This window comes from Pezoporus wallicus, unplaced genomic scaffold, assembly GCF_028554395.1.
Source record: "Pezoporus wallicus isolate ANWC-B61680 ecotype Strahan unplaced genomic scaffold, APGP_CSIRO_Pwel_v1 contig_818, whole genome shotgun sequence".
Taxonomy (NCBI): domain Eukaryota; kingdom Metazoa; phylum Chordata; class Aves; order Psittaciformes; family Psittacidae; genus Pezoporus; species Pezoporus wallicus.
The window spans coordinates 3,926,943-3,944,513 of NW_026636248.1; the positions used below are offsets into that span (position 1 = coordinate 3,926,943).

Consider the following 17,571-nt stretch of genomic DNA (forward strand, 5'->3'; position numbering starts at 1 on the left):
CTTTAAGCCTGCGCATGTATATATAAATATATATACACACAAAAATGGCACAGACAACTAAGCTAATCTCACTTGTATGTGGAATTTTCCCTATGGCAAGCAGAATATAAAGGCCATCTGACTTCTCAAGTCAGAGTGTACTGAACATTTATATAAATATTAGTCTGACTACGGGATAAAAATCAAGTTTTTATGTTGCTACAGATTTTAAGTCATCATAATATTATCTCCAGTTCAACATTTCCTCTCTTCTCTGGTTCTGTGGTCTAAGCAGTTTCATCAAATGCCTCCAATTAATATAGATGGCATTTGGTGCCATCTTTTGCAAATATACCACAACAATCAGCTTGTGACCAACACGACAAAGATTTTTGGCTCATCAGACACTTTTAGAAGAGATTATGAAGAAAACCAATATTTTTAATATTAAAATTCAACCATGCATACAGATAGTGTCTTTTCTATTACACTGTATTTAGTAAGTGCAAAACATCTTTACCTGACAGAGCATCTTGTGCTTCAAAAAATGTGCTGAGACCTCCTTTCACGTAAGCTAGACTTCCTTCATTTTTCTTATTGGCTTGCTTCTTCAAATTCACAACAGCCATTTTGAGCTGATCAAAACTGAAAACAAACAAGAAGACCCCTGTGACATTTGAACAACGAATAAAGTCAGCTAATGAATAAACAGAACAAACTACTTGGAAAATAAAATCAGCTACTTTTGCAACAACTATTAAGGACTGAATAATTGCTAACAAGTGTGATTCTTAATAATGACAGTTTACTCAATCTAAAGAGTTTCTGTGTTTTAGTTTTTAATCCTAAATGGAGGACTCCTATCACTTGTGCTGGAATAGATTTCTTTACGATATGTTTTGCTTTACTTCCTGTTTCCATCTACTGGACAGAAATCACATTACTCAATAGCTGGATTGGTCTACTTGGGCACCCAAGTAGTACTTACCAGAAGCATTTTCAAACTAACAAAAAAGCTATGCAGCTCTCTTTTTAAGTACTGTTGCATGTTATTTGATGATCTAATAGTATGTTTAAATAGTTTATATTTGCCAGGACATTGCCGGGGGTGGGGGGGTAGAGAAAAAAAAACCTCCCATGTTATTTCGATTGCTTAAAAAGAATTTCCTTCAAGGAAAAAATAGACATAAGCTACCCAAATCAACAATGCACCATACATATAGCATTCCCAATACCTGAGGTTACACAGAGGACAAGAACTAAACCATTGCTGCGTGTGTCCAGGACAACAGCACAAATGATTTGGGGCAGATAATTATACAATTCCAGAATATTTCTAAGACTACACATTTTTTAAAATCAAAACAAAAAACCAGGCTTACTTCTTTATTTAAAATGCTACTTATAATTATATTCAAAACATTACTGGATTCACCCTACTCTTTGAGCCATTCTTCCTGTTGAGTTTTACATAGCTTTTGCAACTTTAACAATAAGATTTATATTTTATAAATCAATATAAACCAAATTAATACACACACAAAAAAAACAAAAACACAACCCAGCTTTCATTTAAAACCAAGAATTAATACTTCTAATTCCACTGGGATACATGGGCCAAGAGGATCATGACTTGCGACCGTTGACATACACCAACATGCATCAGCGGGTTTACTGACACTATTATATTAGAGGTATAACCATTACATATGCTGTTGTTCATATTCCATGAACAACTGGTAATTCTGGTTAAATAACTTTTTTTTTTTCCCTCAATTCTTTCCTGGGTACCTTTCTCAGAGGGCCTCTTCCCATCCATCACAGATCACTAAGCACATGAGCTATCCCACTTTATTCTGATGATATGCTTAGCTAATCCCACATTGCTTGTCTCCCAGGCCGCATGTGAGTGTGTAAAGGCACTTGTGGTTAGACCCTTCCAATTGGTTTTGTAATTCCCAACAGCACTGTCAGTGCCATCACTGAACATGGAGAACTCTGTCCCTCGCTTAACTGCAAGCTGTTATGACCATTCCCTGCTATTCCTAATTTGAAGTCCTTGTCAACAAAGGGCAAATCTTTGGTGACAAGTGCAAAATGCAATGACGCTCCCACCCCACTTTTTCAAGTGAATCCCATTTCTCACTAGCAGTCTGTGTTCTTTAGTAATGGATCGATGGCTACAGAAGTAAAACATGCTGCCTTTGAAACCAGTGGTACAGCCATCTGTAAGCCTACAGAACCTTAATTCTACAGGATGCATTCACTACCTGAAGCCTTACCCTTCACCTGTAAATCAAAGGTGCTCTTCACTTTTGTCCCCAGGGCTTTGCTATCACTCTTGATCTGTTCTACATCTCTCTTGGCAGCACCACTGGTGCCCACATGAATGAGCAACAAGATGGCAACAGTCCAAGGGCCTCAGGTAAAGGAAATTTCCTAAAAACAGCTACATCAAGCTGTTTTTTCTCACTTTACTGTCCATCAGCTTTTTTTAAAAACCTGATGACTCCCTAAATTATCAAATTGTCATAGTTCATTTTGAATCACTCCTCTTAGTTCCTGGATTTGAAAAGATACATATATATTGAGTAATAAGATTCTCTTGCTGCTGTTCTGGCTCTTCAATCTACTACCACTCTGAGACAAAATGGAAGTATTTCCCAAGTAGATTAATGGTTATTTCCGGAGATCCTAAAACCGAACACCACAACCACTCCACAACAATCCAGCCAAACAACAAAACATCAAAAGCCAACAAAAAAACCCACAAGGCACCAACCCACAGCTGTTTCTACCACAGATAACAAAAAAAAAAAAAAAAATCAAATAAATTTGCAAAGTGGTATTTCCCTTCAAAATGCTCATCAGAATACCCAGCTGAAGACAACAAGAAAGGCTCATCATCTCTACTAAAAATGGCTTCTAGTATTATTCAAACATATGCAGATAAAAGAACTCAGTTATAAATGCAAAAATATATTCACATAATACATTCATGTAAGTACATATTATGAACTAGATTTAAAAATTAAAATGTTAATGGTCAATATTTTTAAGAGATTTACAGCAAAGATATTACTTGTCAAATTTCTTTTACTATAGCATTTCCCACAAGTGTTAATTAAAAGCTAACTACTACTATTAACAGTTTTGCTCTGAGTTGTCCGTTCAGTGCCCTTATCCTCAGCCTCTAGTCATCACTTAACGTGACTAGAGTTTTCACTTAAGCCCACACTGCCCAACTTCTTGATTCATAAAAGGCTTTAGCCTGAAGATAACTTCCATATGTCATGGGCCTGGGGATGGAAAAAAAGAGGCCAGAATTTAGGTCTGAGTAAAAATTAAGTTTTCCTTGCAACCACACTGAGCAAACTGGTTGATTACTAGCCAAGCAGAAACACCACAGGTAGCATAGAACAGGTTTATTACTTTAAGTGTCAACCCCCAATGAAACAGCTAATTTATAATAAAATAGTATCAAGTAACTTGCATTTAAAACAATAATTTATGACAGCAACAAACCTTGTTGTTGAATGATTCTCAATCAGGTACCAGGCAGCAGAAAAGTTTTCACTAGTAAAATCAGCACTCATCCCAGGAAACAGTGCCTCTAAATCTTTTTGAGGAAATCTGCCTCTGAAAAATGAATATTTATTTATTCAGTGAGACATTCCTGTGAACAGCTTACAATTAAAAAGTGTCACATAAAAAAAAACAAACCAAAAACAAACAAACAAAAAACAGAAAACCAAATCATGTCTGAACAACATGTAAACAAATTTTTGTCCCACCATGAAATTAAATCTGGTATTACAGGCACATGTAGTGTGACTGGGAAAGGAAAGATTAAAATCTAATCTGAGTAAAATTGATTTTTACCATTTTGATTTCACTATTACACTTATGACAGAAATGTTCTCAGTACAAAATGCTTCTAAAGAAAGAACTACTGCCTTCAAAAAATTAGACTAGACAGACTTACCATGATACTACTACTACTGAAATGCAGGACCACGTTACAATGCTGAATGTACTCAAAATTAATTCTACCATTTAAAGAGGAAAATCAGTACACCAAGTCAAGTAAATAAGAGAGAATATTCTCTAGAAGCCATGAACCAGTGTTTATTTAAAACAACAGGACATCACCAGTTTGACAGCTTATAAGTGATCTTACACCATCAACTTTTATTGGTTCACGTGCACAAGAAGTTCCATGGAAACATGAAGGAAGATACTTGGAGTATTCTTTCATTATATATAAACACTGAAAGAAATCCTGAGTTAAAATAATCCCCTTGCAAAACAATACAGTGATCTATGTTCATAGTACACAAAACATAAAAGCATGTTGTGAGATACAGTATGTTTTGTTTTTACTCAGTCTTACAATGCATGAAGATAGCATGCAAGCCAATTTCTTGTGAAAGCAGATTCTCTACAACAGCTATCATTGAAACTACAAGTAACTTCTAGGATACTTTTACAGAAAATGTATTCCATTTATTTTAGGTCAGTGTAATACAAATACTTAAAGTACTTTTTCATGAAAACATGACTATCTTCATCATTCAGTCCAGGCACTCACTGAATTATACCATACATCCCCAGGTGCACTCATCACCCTTCTTTATCACCAGCTGCATCCCATCTCCAGAAAATAATGATGGTAAACAAGTTTACTGTTGGTCAGCCTGAATTGCTCAGGCAGTTGGACAAGATGATCATGCAGATATCTTCCAAATGAAACATTTTAGCCTGTTCTAAAAACGTACTACGTCGCTTTTGGATTACAACATCAAACCCAAAAGTCAGTAACATCCCTCTCTGACACTTGTAAGTTAGGTGAACTCCGCTATAAAAAGTACACTGTCTGCAAAAGCAAACCTGCCATACTTTGCATTTGAATTCAAACTTGGATGGGAGTAGCAATCTAGTGTTCCATCCTATTGGAATTACTTTTAATACACATGAAAAGCCATCTAAATGGACATAAAACCAATGATTTGTTAGGTTTTTTTAAGTTGTTTTTTTCCTGTAATCTAAACATGTTTCAAACCAGTTAAAACTGTTTTTATTACAAAAAGCAAACAGCAGATTAAGTGAAGTAAATCTAGAGGCAGATGCATTAAAAAGTACAATTATAAAGAAACAAGAGCTGTTTTCTCTAAGTTGCTATTCATAGCCAAATGGCCATTAGCACAAGCAGGTACAAAGGACCTACATAATTAATGACATGACACAGGAATCCTTCATCAGTAGCACCTGATTAAAGCAGGCACATGAAACAATACTTTTTATAACAGGGGAAAAAAAATAATTAAATGAGATGCAAGAAAAAAAAAGCGATGACAGGTATGAAAAGGATAGGAAAAACTGCAAGAAGCAAAAGTAGCAGCTAAAAAATGAGGGTCCCAACATTTCTGTGTTCAATGAAAAGGTGGTAAAGCCGAAGGAGGTGATCCTGCCCCTCTACTTTGCTCTCGTGAGACCCCACTTGGAGTACTGTGTACAGTTCTGGTGTTCTCAACAAAACAAGGACATGGAGCTGTCAGAGCAAGTCCAGAGGAAGGCCACGAGGATGATCAGGGGACTGAAGCACCTCTTGTATGAGGACAGGCTGAGAAAGTTGGGGCTGTTCAGCCTGGAGAAGAGAAGGCTGCATGGAGAGCTCATAACAGCCTTCCAAGTATCTGAAGGGGGCCTATAGGGATGCTGGAGAGGGACTCTTCATTAGGGACTGTAGTGATAGGACAAAGGGAGATAGGTTTAAATTAAACGGGAAGTTCAGGTTAGATATAAGGAAGAAGTTATTTACTGTGATGGTAGTGAGGCACTGGAACAGGTTGCCCAAAGAAGTGGTAAATGCTCCATCCCTGCCACTGCTCAAGGCCAGGTCGGACAGAGACTTGAGTGACATGGTTTAGTGTGTAGTGTCCCTGCCTATGGCAGGGGAGTTGGAACTAGATGATCTTAAGGTCCTTTCCAACCCAGGCTATTCTATGATTCCATGACGATGTTAACAGATTTACAAACATAAGTAGCGAGATTCATGATTACCAACAAACTTGAGTTTCCTGAATGCCAGTTAGTGAGAAGAAAATGCTGATGGATGCAAAAAGGAGAAAGTTTTATCTTTCTTTTAAAGCTGTTTTAAGAGGTATTATTTTTCATTCACAGTAGCAAAAAGTGCCAAACAGGCACATGAATTTATATGATAGTACTTCACATGTGATACATGGCACAGCTGTCCAAAATAGATTTTATGTTAAATCCACACATGGTAGTATCTCTGTGGGTAACTAAAAAAACCTAGAAATGTTCAGTTACCTCAGAAGAGGCTCAGACATTCAGTGAAAGTACTATATAAGGGCATGTATACATAGAGAAGCAGAGTTTCATTCATATTTTCAGAATTTCAATATATTTTCCTCAAAATCCAAAAGAAACAAATATTACACAAAACCCACACACACTCAACAAATATACCATTACCAAATGCTACTTATTATTGCAAGATTGTAAGACATATGCATGGCAGTTTAAGCTTATGCATGATACATACAATTCCTAGGGAAAAAAAACCTAAAAGTTTTTACTTATATGTATGATAATATGATGTTGACCAATAATTTAGTTATGGATATAATAAATTCCTGCAAATGAGTTCTGCCCACAGACGTGAAGGGTTGGGGTTCTGGGGGGTGTTTCGGTTTGACATTTGACTGCATTGAAAAGTTATCAGGACCTTTTTTCCAGCAGATGTATTTGTGCAGAACCATAAATTAACAATGCATTTATGGCTGCTTTTATCTGTGCAGACATATTTTAGACATAGTCACAACAGAGTAGAAACACGAACGTGAATGTGTGCGGTATGTTAACAATATGTTATACTCTATGGTGTAGTATCCTTATTTTTATCATAACTTTCACCAGTAGTTTTTCCACTAACAGATACGGGGAGCTTGGAATGACTTGTTACAGCTGTCTTCACAACAAGCTGCTCACTAAAAAGTTCAAACTGAAAAAGCAACTGTACTTCTAAAATGTCTGGCCAGATGCATCTAAAAAGAGACTGACTCCACATACACACAAGTTTGTTTCATTAACTTCCATTAGTAAATTAAATAAATAAGTCCTTGAAGTTTCTCATACATATGTGCTTGTTTAAATGGTAAGTGACTTGAGAAAGTATTTCTGTTTTACTCATTTCAACATTATGGGGTGAATATGAACTACAGCAAAAGCTGAGACCATGCTGACACGCCATGAAACTGTTGATAATTTTCCTGTTAATTTGCTCGTTTTACAGGAATCATTTCCAGAAGCAACTCTGAATACTTAATCATTGATTAAAAAGCAATCACTGTAAAAGAAACCGGGCCCACAAATTGAATACAGGAAACCACAGAAGAGAGACCTTTACTATCCTTGACAACTCTACGTACTTCACTACCTTTACAATTTCAGCAAAGGTACGCATATTTGATTTATATAGTAGTACGTTCCGCTAGGCAGACTATTTTATTTAAAACAGAACTAGATCTGGTACTAGACCCCTAGTTAACATTTTAAAGGAGTCCTATTAATTCATCAAAACCAATTTTAAGTATTGAAGTAATTAAGATTTATATTCATGTGAACTATAATAAAAATAACTTTGGTTTCAAGCCACTACACACTTTCACTTCCCTCAGAGACATCCTGAGTGTATCTAACGCAGTCATGGGATACTAGATGCAGTGGCCCTTGCTTGCACGTCTTTACATGTGTGTGCACATCTACTTTGGATTCAGAACACATGGGTAAAAATCAATTCACTTGCACCATATGTGCCCATCAATACAAGTCTCACCCTCCACTACCCCAAGCTTTCAGTACTGTATAGCCTGATACTCACTAAACCTAACCTAACATCACAGCATGTATGTTAGCTTTTATTTGTTTTTTAAACACATTTTAATACAGAACTTGTGAATGTACAGATCATTTATATTCTCCAGAAGTTTAAGATTATAAATAATCTCCACGAGTAAACTACAGCCTCCAAGCAGTCACAATTAGTAACAGCAACAAAATGCAAAGGATACTAATAAACAGAGCCTGACTATAGTAATTTTTCTGTAAAGATTATATTGCTCCCAGAGCTTCAGAATCTCATAGTATGCTTTTCAGCATACATGACAATATTTGCAGATTAAAGGCAGGTACCAAAACAGGATACAGCCACCAAAAGGTAATCTGAACCTCAGTTCCACTGGAGTTTTTAGGTCAAAAGGAGCAACTTTAAATAAATATAGATTCTGAATAGCAACCAGCATAAACAAGCTCCAGCTAGAGCTGCTGTATACTCCCCCCTCTGTCTGGTACCAGTCAGACTCCTAGAAGCAGGCTTTGTACCAGCTGTACTGTGTTAATAATGTATGCGAGAGGACCAGCATAAGGGACACTGGAGTAGACTAAACACAACAAACCAGAAGGTGTCAACAAAGGTCACCCCAACAGCAGAAAGACAAGGATGCACACTACTGCTTCCTAGCAGCTTTGGATTTAGCAGAAAAATGACAGCAAAATGACAACTGTATTTGAGAAGTGGCAGAATGAGATGAGAGAAATCCACTAGGAGTTTATAGGCTGGTGGTTGCAACTGACACAGTCCTATAAGCAGTAAGTGTTGCTGTATTTTTTTAACATCATAAAACTAGGACTGTATAATACTATATACTGCATCTCCCTCCCACAGGTTTCACAATTTTTCTGCACACATCTCTCTGATAAAAGCTTCCACAAACCCATCACATTCAAGGATGAAGCTGACTGCATTTCCATACAAGCCACTTAAAAATAAGTAAATTCCAAAGCCTCCCGAAAAGTCTTTTCCTATCTCATGGTGGTAAGCGGACGTTTACCATTAGGGGGCAGCGTAAGATCATTTCTTCCTTCCTCCCAGATGAGCTGTTTTGGAAGCTGGCGTGGGAAGAGGGAAGCATCTGTATTGAGTGGGTGGATACAGAAGTATGTGGAATGTACTTAGCATGTCAGCATTTGCTTTCATGTACGAGATGAATCTACCATAATGACCTCTGCTACATGCAAAACAACAAAAACACTATTCAAAAATGTTATAACCACCACTAGGTCCAACTGCTGTTACTGCTTTGAAAAGAATGGATTTTCTTAAGTCTGACAGAGTAGGCAGAGGAAGCAGGTAACCTTTGATTAAATAAGGACTTGTCATGCAGGAGGGGAAATGTATGTGGTACACCTGAACAAGGAATTACGTAGATATAAATTTTCCACTAACAGAATCCAACCAGTGCCCTAATGGAACAGGCATCACATTCTCTCTCAGAACTGTTCAAAATTCTGAACGATCCTATGTTGGTAGGACGTAACCTACCAACCTGCTTTTGTAACAGCTCTAAACTGCTAAAACCAACCCAAGCACTGCAGCATCACTGTGAATGTTAGCATTTTCATACCAAGTTTCCACATTTCTTAGGCTGAGGCAACTACTCTAGATAGTCTTTTTCTTCCTGCAAGCTACTTAAACCTTCTGTAAGGGTTACTGGCTATATCGGCATAACACCACAGCCAGGAACATTCCTTGGTGAGGAAGGTGGCACAGACCTGCTTTGCACTTAAAGCCAGCATAAAGATAGTGATAGAAAATTAAAGCTTTGCATCAGTCTTTACTCCATTCTGGAAATTAAAAAAACTAGGTTAAGTATTTAAAATAGCTATTTTCTGGTGTGAACAGAATACTTTGTAGCATACACACAACCTGCACTAAGTGCTAGCAATGTAAAAAGAAGTTGACCTGACTGTTCTGTGTTTTCAAAGATGACCAAACAATTCTTAGCAAGGCAGGAGAACAAATGTGTGCAAAAACTCTTTTAGGAATACAGCTGTGACTCTAAGGGTCACAACTGAAACATAATAACCAGCAAGTTCAAGTTTCACTACAACAGACATTATTATTTAGCAACTGAGATTCTTGGTTGTATGGCACAGGAAGGGCAATTAATTCTTGGAAGACATGAAGAACTTATCAACCATAGATTACATATACTTACTACCTGTTTGCCTCGCAGGCTGAAAGATGATGGACTGCATATCATCTACACATATAACATTTAAAATATCTTGGCTATTTAAAAACTATCAGGATGACTCTAAATCCATAGTTCTTATTTTCCGACCTTGCAACTCGAGTATGAAAAGAGAAATCCAGTGCATTATTTTGAGTATGTATATATATCTTGCCCCTAGAATACATCTACTGGCAGTATTCTAATTATTAACAGAATGTGTTATAGCCAATACTATCTATTTCCCTTAATGCACAGTTCAAACCTCCTGTTCATTTAATTCCCAGTCTGCTGGGTCAGATATTTTTTTTAATCCCTATGCTTGCCTAATTGTTTAATGAAATACTGTACTAAAGCACTTCTGCTCATTACTTGCAGGATTTTTTCTAGCATTTCTATGTTTCATTTGCAAGACCCTGAAAGTACCCACCTGAATGATTCAAAAGATGAGATTAATTTTTAAGCACATTTCAGTTGGACAAAGTACCATAAACAGTGTTTTAAAACACCAAGAAAGGATTTTTTAGAACCAAGCATAACCCATATTAAAAGACAAACACACCACAACAGATAGGTGATCTACCTATCTCTTATGCTGCAGATTGTCTGTCCTATGTCCTTTGCAGATGATTGACAACCACCTTCTAGAGGGAGGACTTCTTTCTTTCAGTCTGTAGTCTACCCACTGCCTGCCTTCTTTTTGTCATGTTCCTATCTAGCTTATTCCTATCCTATTTTTTCACATCTGTTTTTCACTGTGATTCCCCCTTGTCCTCTCTTTAAATGTTTCTTTTGTTTACCACTATTTGCATATTGAACAGAAGGCACCCCTTTCCCTTCCTTATTAGTCATCAGGCTGTAAGGGCTGCAAATTCCACCAAGTCAGACCAATGCTGAATGCTACAGCTTCAAAATTAAAATAAATCCCAATCTGCATACATTTAAAAACAGTTTAAAGAAGTCAAAGGTGTTACTAAGGAGAGATCCATTATGCTGCAGAGTCCCATCTCCTTGTATACACAACTGCTCTTCATCACACTAGCCTTTCTTTTAAAGTGTTCCCAAATTCTATTCACTTTTATCAGTTCTAGTGACAAACTGTTCCAATGTCTAATAATGTTAATGCTAACATCTTGCTTATCTACTCCTCTTCTTAATCTATAATTGCCTTTTTCTCACTACCTTGTACAACTTCATTACTCACCCATCCCATATGTCAAGTACTTTCAAATGCAGGAGTTTGCTTTTATAAAATAATCTCCAATACCAAATAGTTTAAATAAACAGCACATTGCTCCAATCTTTTAAGCAAATTATGAAAGCTTCACCACTGGTTTTTAATTAAACACAGAATGTTCCATTTACAGTCACAACTATTAACAGTGTGCTGTCACCCACAGCACGAGGTCAGAGCAGGCTTTTCTTTCCCTGTATCCTTCCCATCTCCACAACTTACCCCTCAATCCCTCTATACAATTACTTGTTATATTGACTAGGGTTCCTTTTCTTAAACCAGTCATTTTCAACCCCAGTGCCTGCCATAACCTTCATGCCTCACCTCCAATAAACTTGGAGATCAATGAACAATAAATCAGGACCAAACAGCTCCCCTATTTCCCCCACCCCTCATTCAAAACAAAAAAAGTTCTTTCCTATCTGTATTAATGTGTTTCTGACTAGATTAAATGAATACCAAACTAATGCTGTTCTTGTTTCTGGAAAAAAGGAAAAAAAATCTTAACCTATCACATTGAGACTGTCCCAACAGTAACCAAGAACTACCAATTTTGGTTATGAGTTCAAATATTACATTAGAAGTTGTGTTAAAATCAGAACAAATTAAAATTAACTATTTCATAACCATCGTATTTAAAGAATGAAGTACTGTGAGAAACCTATGGGATAGAGGACTACGCAACAGAACTAGTTACCTTGACTTAGATCACAGATAAAATACTGGAAGAGCTCTTGCAGGGTTCAGAAAATACAGGATTAAAACAGAGAATATTAGTTTTAAACATCAGCCAGTCACAACTGGTTCCTACAGTGTTTGAGAGGATACTATATGGGCTTTGACATTAAGCACTTCATTAAAAAAAGTAACCGAATTAATATAGCGTAGTTTTAAAAGAGTTGCTGCCATAGCATTAAAAATTGATTTTCATGAAATGCCTATAGAATACATCACATTGATTAAAGAACTAAGTACAAAAATCCATGGAGAAGCAAATCTATAGGTAAAGCTTTACTAAAGCCCACATAACTTTCTCATCATCACCAATAATAGCTTTATCACCAATAATTTTTTATAAACGGTAAAAACATCAAGAAGAAAACTCTCTTCTGTACTGAGCCAAGGAAGCAATAGAGGAACACTGTCAAATGCAAAGAACTTAACAGCTAGGGTAAAGGAATCCATGCCATCCCTACAGAATAATGAGCAAGCATGCCACCAGAGAAAGCAGTGACTCAAGAGAACCAGCTAACAAGACACTCACTACTAGCTGGACAGTGCAGCACTGTGGTAAAAAGGATTGTATTTACTTGTTTCTTTTTTATTTACTAACAGGGAGGGAGAGTGAAGGAGAGAGAGAAGTCTTCTAATAAGATGCTCTAGTACTGTCCACAGTCCTGGAATCCACATTCTAACAGGGCTGGAAAACTGAAGAAGATGAAAGTACCACCTGTCGGAAGTTATATCAGAAGCTGGAGAAGAATACTTGCAAAGAGAAAAAATCTTCAGTTTTGTACAAAAAACTGGATTAGTACTTTGAAAAGAAAGGAAAATACATATTCAAACTAGGAAAGAAATGCACAGCCAGACACTGGAAGGTGATGGCAAATCCAAAATAAATCCCATTAAGATTTTGGGAAAGTGCAGTTTCCCCATTAGAACAAGGTAAAAATGGATACTACAGATTTTCTTCAATGCACTACTCCTCACAAACAGCGTATTCAGCAGATGAGACCCCTAGTAATAGTTTCATTTTAAATGGCCTTTGGTTTAGGTAGAGCTGGTATCCTGAACAAGAGAAACGTTATTCCGGAGGCTATTTTTGGGAGCTGGCCAGGTTTGGAGCCCTAAGAGTGTCCCATTTAAAGTCCTCTGATTCCATTTATCACTCACTGTAAAACTTCTATTTCAGAAAACATTGTCATAAATTTCACCATACTTACAAATGAAAGTAGTCAGCGGGCTGGAAAATAATATTAGAAATTTAATGAAATAAACTAGTTGATGTTGTAAATCACATTATCAGAGCAATTTTAGCAACACATGAGAATCTAAACAACCTTAAAATCCCCACAAAACTCAAATGCAACAGTATGTATTCCATAACTACAATGTATAAATCCAAAGCCTGAGGTTATTTACCAATTCACAAAATCTAAGCATCACTGGGGTTCAACATATCAGGCTTTTAGATTATCTACAGTTCTAACTAATAATCCAAAAATGAGGATGATGAAAAAGGATAGAACATGCACTAACAACTCTTTTTGAGTACCAAACAGCATAGAACTAATATATATATTTTTAAATCTTTCCCTGCCCTGTAAAAAATTAAATTTTTCTAGAATTCACAAAGGCACACATAGGAAAAAAAAAAAAAACCCACTAAAAAAGTGGATTAAAGGCATTTGGTACTCACTTGTCTATCTCAATACCAAGTGGATTAGCAGGACGTAGGGACAGGGGGGGAATCCCTTTATTTCTATCAGTGCGCATGTCATAATAGTTCATTTCATCCACCCAGACAGCAGACTGATCCAAGATACCTAGAGAAAACAAAGCGCAGATCCTTAAAACAACAAGGGCGGTCCAGCACCATCAACTTCTAACATACTGAATTAATTTGAAAAATCCTGATAAATATAAAATGCATGCCTAGGTAATATATTGGAAGATACATGGCAAAATAACCTGGATGCAATTATGCTATATTATTTTATTATAGCTGCTGAAAAGATATTCGTGGCTGGGCATCAATCATTACCTCTTACAGAGTACACAGTTTCATGCACATTAAGAGCATTTTCCTGATCACAGAGTATTAATATCTTTCATTCCTCCAAGTATTCTGGTATGTGTCCAAGCCTTGTCATATACTACTTTCAAAATGAGAAACTACCTGGAGGTCATCGTTTGCATATTTTAGGGAAGATCCCTTTTCTGTGCAGTCACTAGCCGAAAAGGAAGTGGATTTTGGCCATATACCAAAATAGATGACTCCAAGGACACAGGACTGACTTTGTTTCCAAAGCCTTAGCTTAGACAATGCGCAAAGCTGAGGCACCATATGTCTTGGCCCTTGGCCAAAAATGCAGCCAGCTCTACTACTGGTTATGTCCTTTTTTTAACATACCCAAAAACACAAGAAGCAACACCATCTTCAGGCCCATTTTCTAAAATATCATTCTTCTTTCCCATCACCAAAAGCTTCAATGTGTAACACTTGCACTTAGTTCACCTTTCTATTATCAAGAACCTAGTACAGCTTGGGGAGAAATTCTGTGTTATTTAACTGCCATTGAACCACAGAGAACAAAAGCCTAAAACAGCTCATGTGGGAACCCCTGTGTTAGAAAAGATAATGATCCAACCTCATCGATGAGGTGTTCCGAAAAAAGCATTTTCAATCCTGAGGGTATTTAGACTGGATTCTAGATCAGGCAGAGGTCCTAGACTGCTTGGCAACATTATTTCAATGGTTAAGCATCTCATGATGCTTAACTTTCCATCTTGCAGGATGGTTTGAATTACAAATAAGAAATGTCACTGAGGACTCAAAGGATAAACAATCAGCTTAGAATTTAGGTATAAGGATTTATATTTTTTAGGTTTATATTTTGCATTTATCTAGTACACTTAAGAGTAGTTACTGGATCTGTTAGGATTTTTTATTTTTTTAAATTTTGAAAGTTTAATGATACTCCTTACAGAAAAATAAAGGGCAACTTTTCATTAGTCATTGAGGGGTCTATCAGGATATTGAGATAGGAGGATTAATTTAACATATGAGTTTATCAATGTATGTAGCTGCATCTTTTATTTATATACTCTGCTTTTTCAGAAAGACTGGAGATCGCCCTGAGGTGGATGGATCCCTCTTAAACATACATTTTATCTAAAAGGCACTCAGTTATATATGTGTGTAGCAAAGAAAACAGATAGAATTTGAACAAGAAAAATACCTATTTTTTCAGGTTTAAGCAGTTTGAAGGAAACCGTTGAAGTTCCTTTGCCACCAGACTTTGTAGTAACAATAATGTCTCCTTTGTCATTTTTAGCCTGTCCAACTCGACACACAATTTTACTGGCAGACATCCACTCAGCAGTTAGCAGACAGTTGTGCCCACAAATTGTTAATCCTGAGAAAAAGAAACCAAACAAACAAAACTCCTATTTGAATAGAAGTATCTTTTGAAATTCCGTAATGCAAATACATTTATGATGCTTCATATATTTTACACACATATATGACCCTTATCCTGTCCCTTACAGCCAGCTACAGCGAAAAGAATCACAAATTCTTTTTTCAGATGTTCCCTAGGTGACTTCAGGTCTTTTGCCCTAGTAACACTTCATAAACCACATACAGTGCTGCTTGAAGTCATTTTAATCTCTTCTACCAGTTACAGGCTACTGCAACTTTTACTTCATCATGTACAATGCATCTTCTGTCTGCAAGATGCCAGAGAACTGCTGTTCGGTACTGTACTTATGGGAAACTTCCATCAAAACTGCATGAAACATTTTCACAAGTTCACTCTATATGACTTTGCAAAATATTTATAATGCATGATGTTTCTTACACCTTATTTGTTTAGCAGTACTTTGTGGATGCAAAAGGATTTTCTGGTAAAAAGAAAAAAGTATTTATTGACAAATATTCTGCCCCCATCTCTTCTGTACAAAATCCACGATGCAAGACCAATACTGCTGAATAAACTGCCCTTCCTGTATGAAAAAGTAGTCATGTAATGCTCATCTATTTCCTCTTCTAAACTTTCTCTTGACAAAAGTTCACATGACAAATTAGGAAATAAAAATACAACATATTTTAGCCATGAAGCTAGTCAATTGTTTTCTCAGATCTAGAACAGTCAAGAGTTTCGTTGTCCTGAAGAACTGGCTAGAATCCAATTTCTATAATATCTATTTAGAGAATAACTTTGTTAGCTTCTTCTTAAATAACATACTTACCTAAAAACATTTTGCCTTATGTGCAAAAGGACAGGGCTGTAGCAGTTCGTTGGCTGTACTGGAGTATAAATTAGTCAGGCATAGCAGTTCCTTCCCTGTTGGCTTGGCTTTTGTTTTTAATTTCTAGAAAGCTCTGACCAATTTAGAAAAACTCTTACAGGCAGAAAAGGATCAGCATATGTGGCTCAGTACCAAAGCTTCACACTTCTCACAATTTAAGTCTCTGACATTACCCAGCAGACAAATTTGGCAGTTTTCATGGTCATCAGACATAAAAATGCCCTCTCCCTGCCAAAAACTATTTTGAAAATGAAATCCAAAAAATAAAAACCAGAAAAGCACTGAATCTTATTAAAACCGAAAGTAATTTTACTTGAGCAAGGACAGTAGATTTGTTATGGTTTGGGCTTTGTTTTTTTTAAAGATGACTGAAAGAAGGGGAGGTGTGAAATAGGATACATGCCAAAAAAGCCTTAAAATAAAAAAAATTTGGTTGCTATTTATTTGCAACATTTTAAACAGGCTAGTTTTTATTTTTCAGAAGGGAAGAATAACTCACATTTATGATGCACGGGTTTTAATCTTAGGTTATATTATTACATGTCCTCTGGTTTTATGCTAGCAAGTTCTCCAACTTAACAAAAAATAAAGATTGAAGTAGGAAGTAAGACTAGTTGAAAGAGTTTGAACCATTTATAAAGAGGTTTTCACCCTAGAACTTCTAAGGAATTCATGCTTAAATTAAGTAACACTGTAAAAATCAAGATCTGAACTACAGCAATTTAGAAGAGTAAAAATGTTTTAACTCTTTTGAAGATCCTTGCATCAACTTTTTTCCTGGTCATCAGAGGTTCCTAAAGCTCTCAAAAGAACAATATCTGACAAGATCCAAAACAGAAGGAAACAACCTAAATCAATGAAGTCATGCTGGGGGAGACCTTTTGATAGTATAGATACATCTTTTTCTCTAAAAAGAGAAAACTTCCCTTTAAATAATATCTCATTTTAATCTGTTGCACGGTACAAAGATCTCTGAGAATATTATAGTCAGGTTCTAGCTTTTATGTTATCTTTCAATACATGGGCACAAGTCATTCTCTTATTGAGACTTTCCAATTTTGGTTAAGCTTATATATTGATAATACTACAATGCCTACAAAACTGCTTACAGCTGGAAATGTCTTAAAAGAAAACTAAACTTTGAGAGAACAAATGTTACAAGTACCTCCTGGATTTGACTTTTTGTACCATAAGCTAAAGAGTTACAAATAAAAAGTTTATTTGGTT

At 36.3% G+C, this 17,571-nt stretch overlaps 1 protein-coding gene across 1 annotated transcript in view; it reads right to left on the reverse strand.

Annotated features, from left to right (window-relative positions):
• EXOC2 (exocyst complex component 2) overlaps positions 1-17,571 on the reverse strand; it is a 124,319-nt gene that overhangs the window by 90,430 nt on the left and 16,318 nt on the right. The window contains exons 3-6 of the mRNA XM_057399358.1: positions 15,273-15,449; positions 13,730-13,856; positions 3,505-3,618; positions 500-624 (exon numbers count right to left, since the gene is read on the reverse strand). Of these exons, the coding sequence (XP_057255341.1) occupies positions 500-624; positions 3,505-3,618; positions 13,730-13,856; positions 15,273-15,449 (543 nt within the window). The remainder of the gene's footprint in view (positions 1-499; positions 625-3,504; positions 3,619-13,729; positions 13,857-15,272; positions 15,450-17,571) is intronic.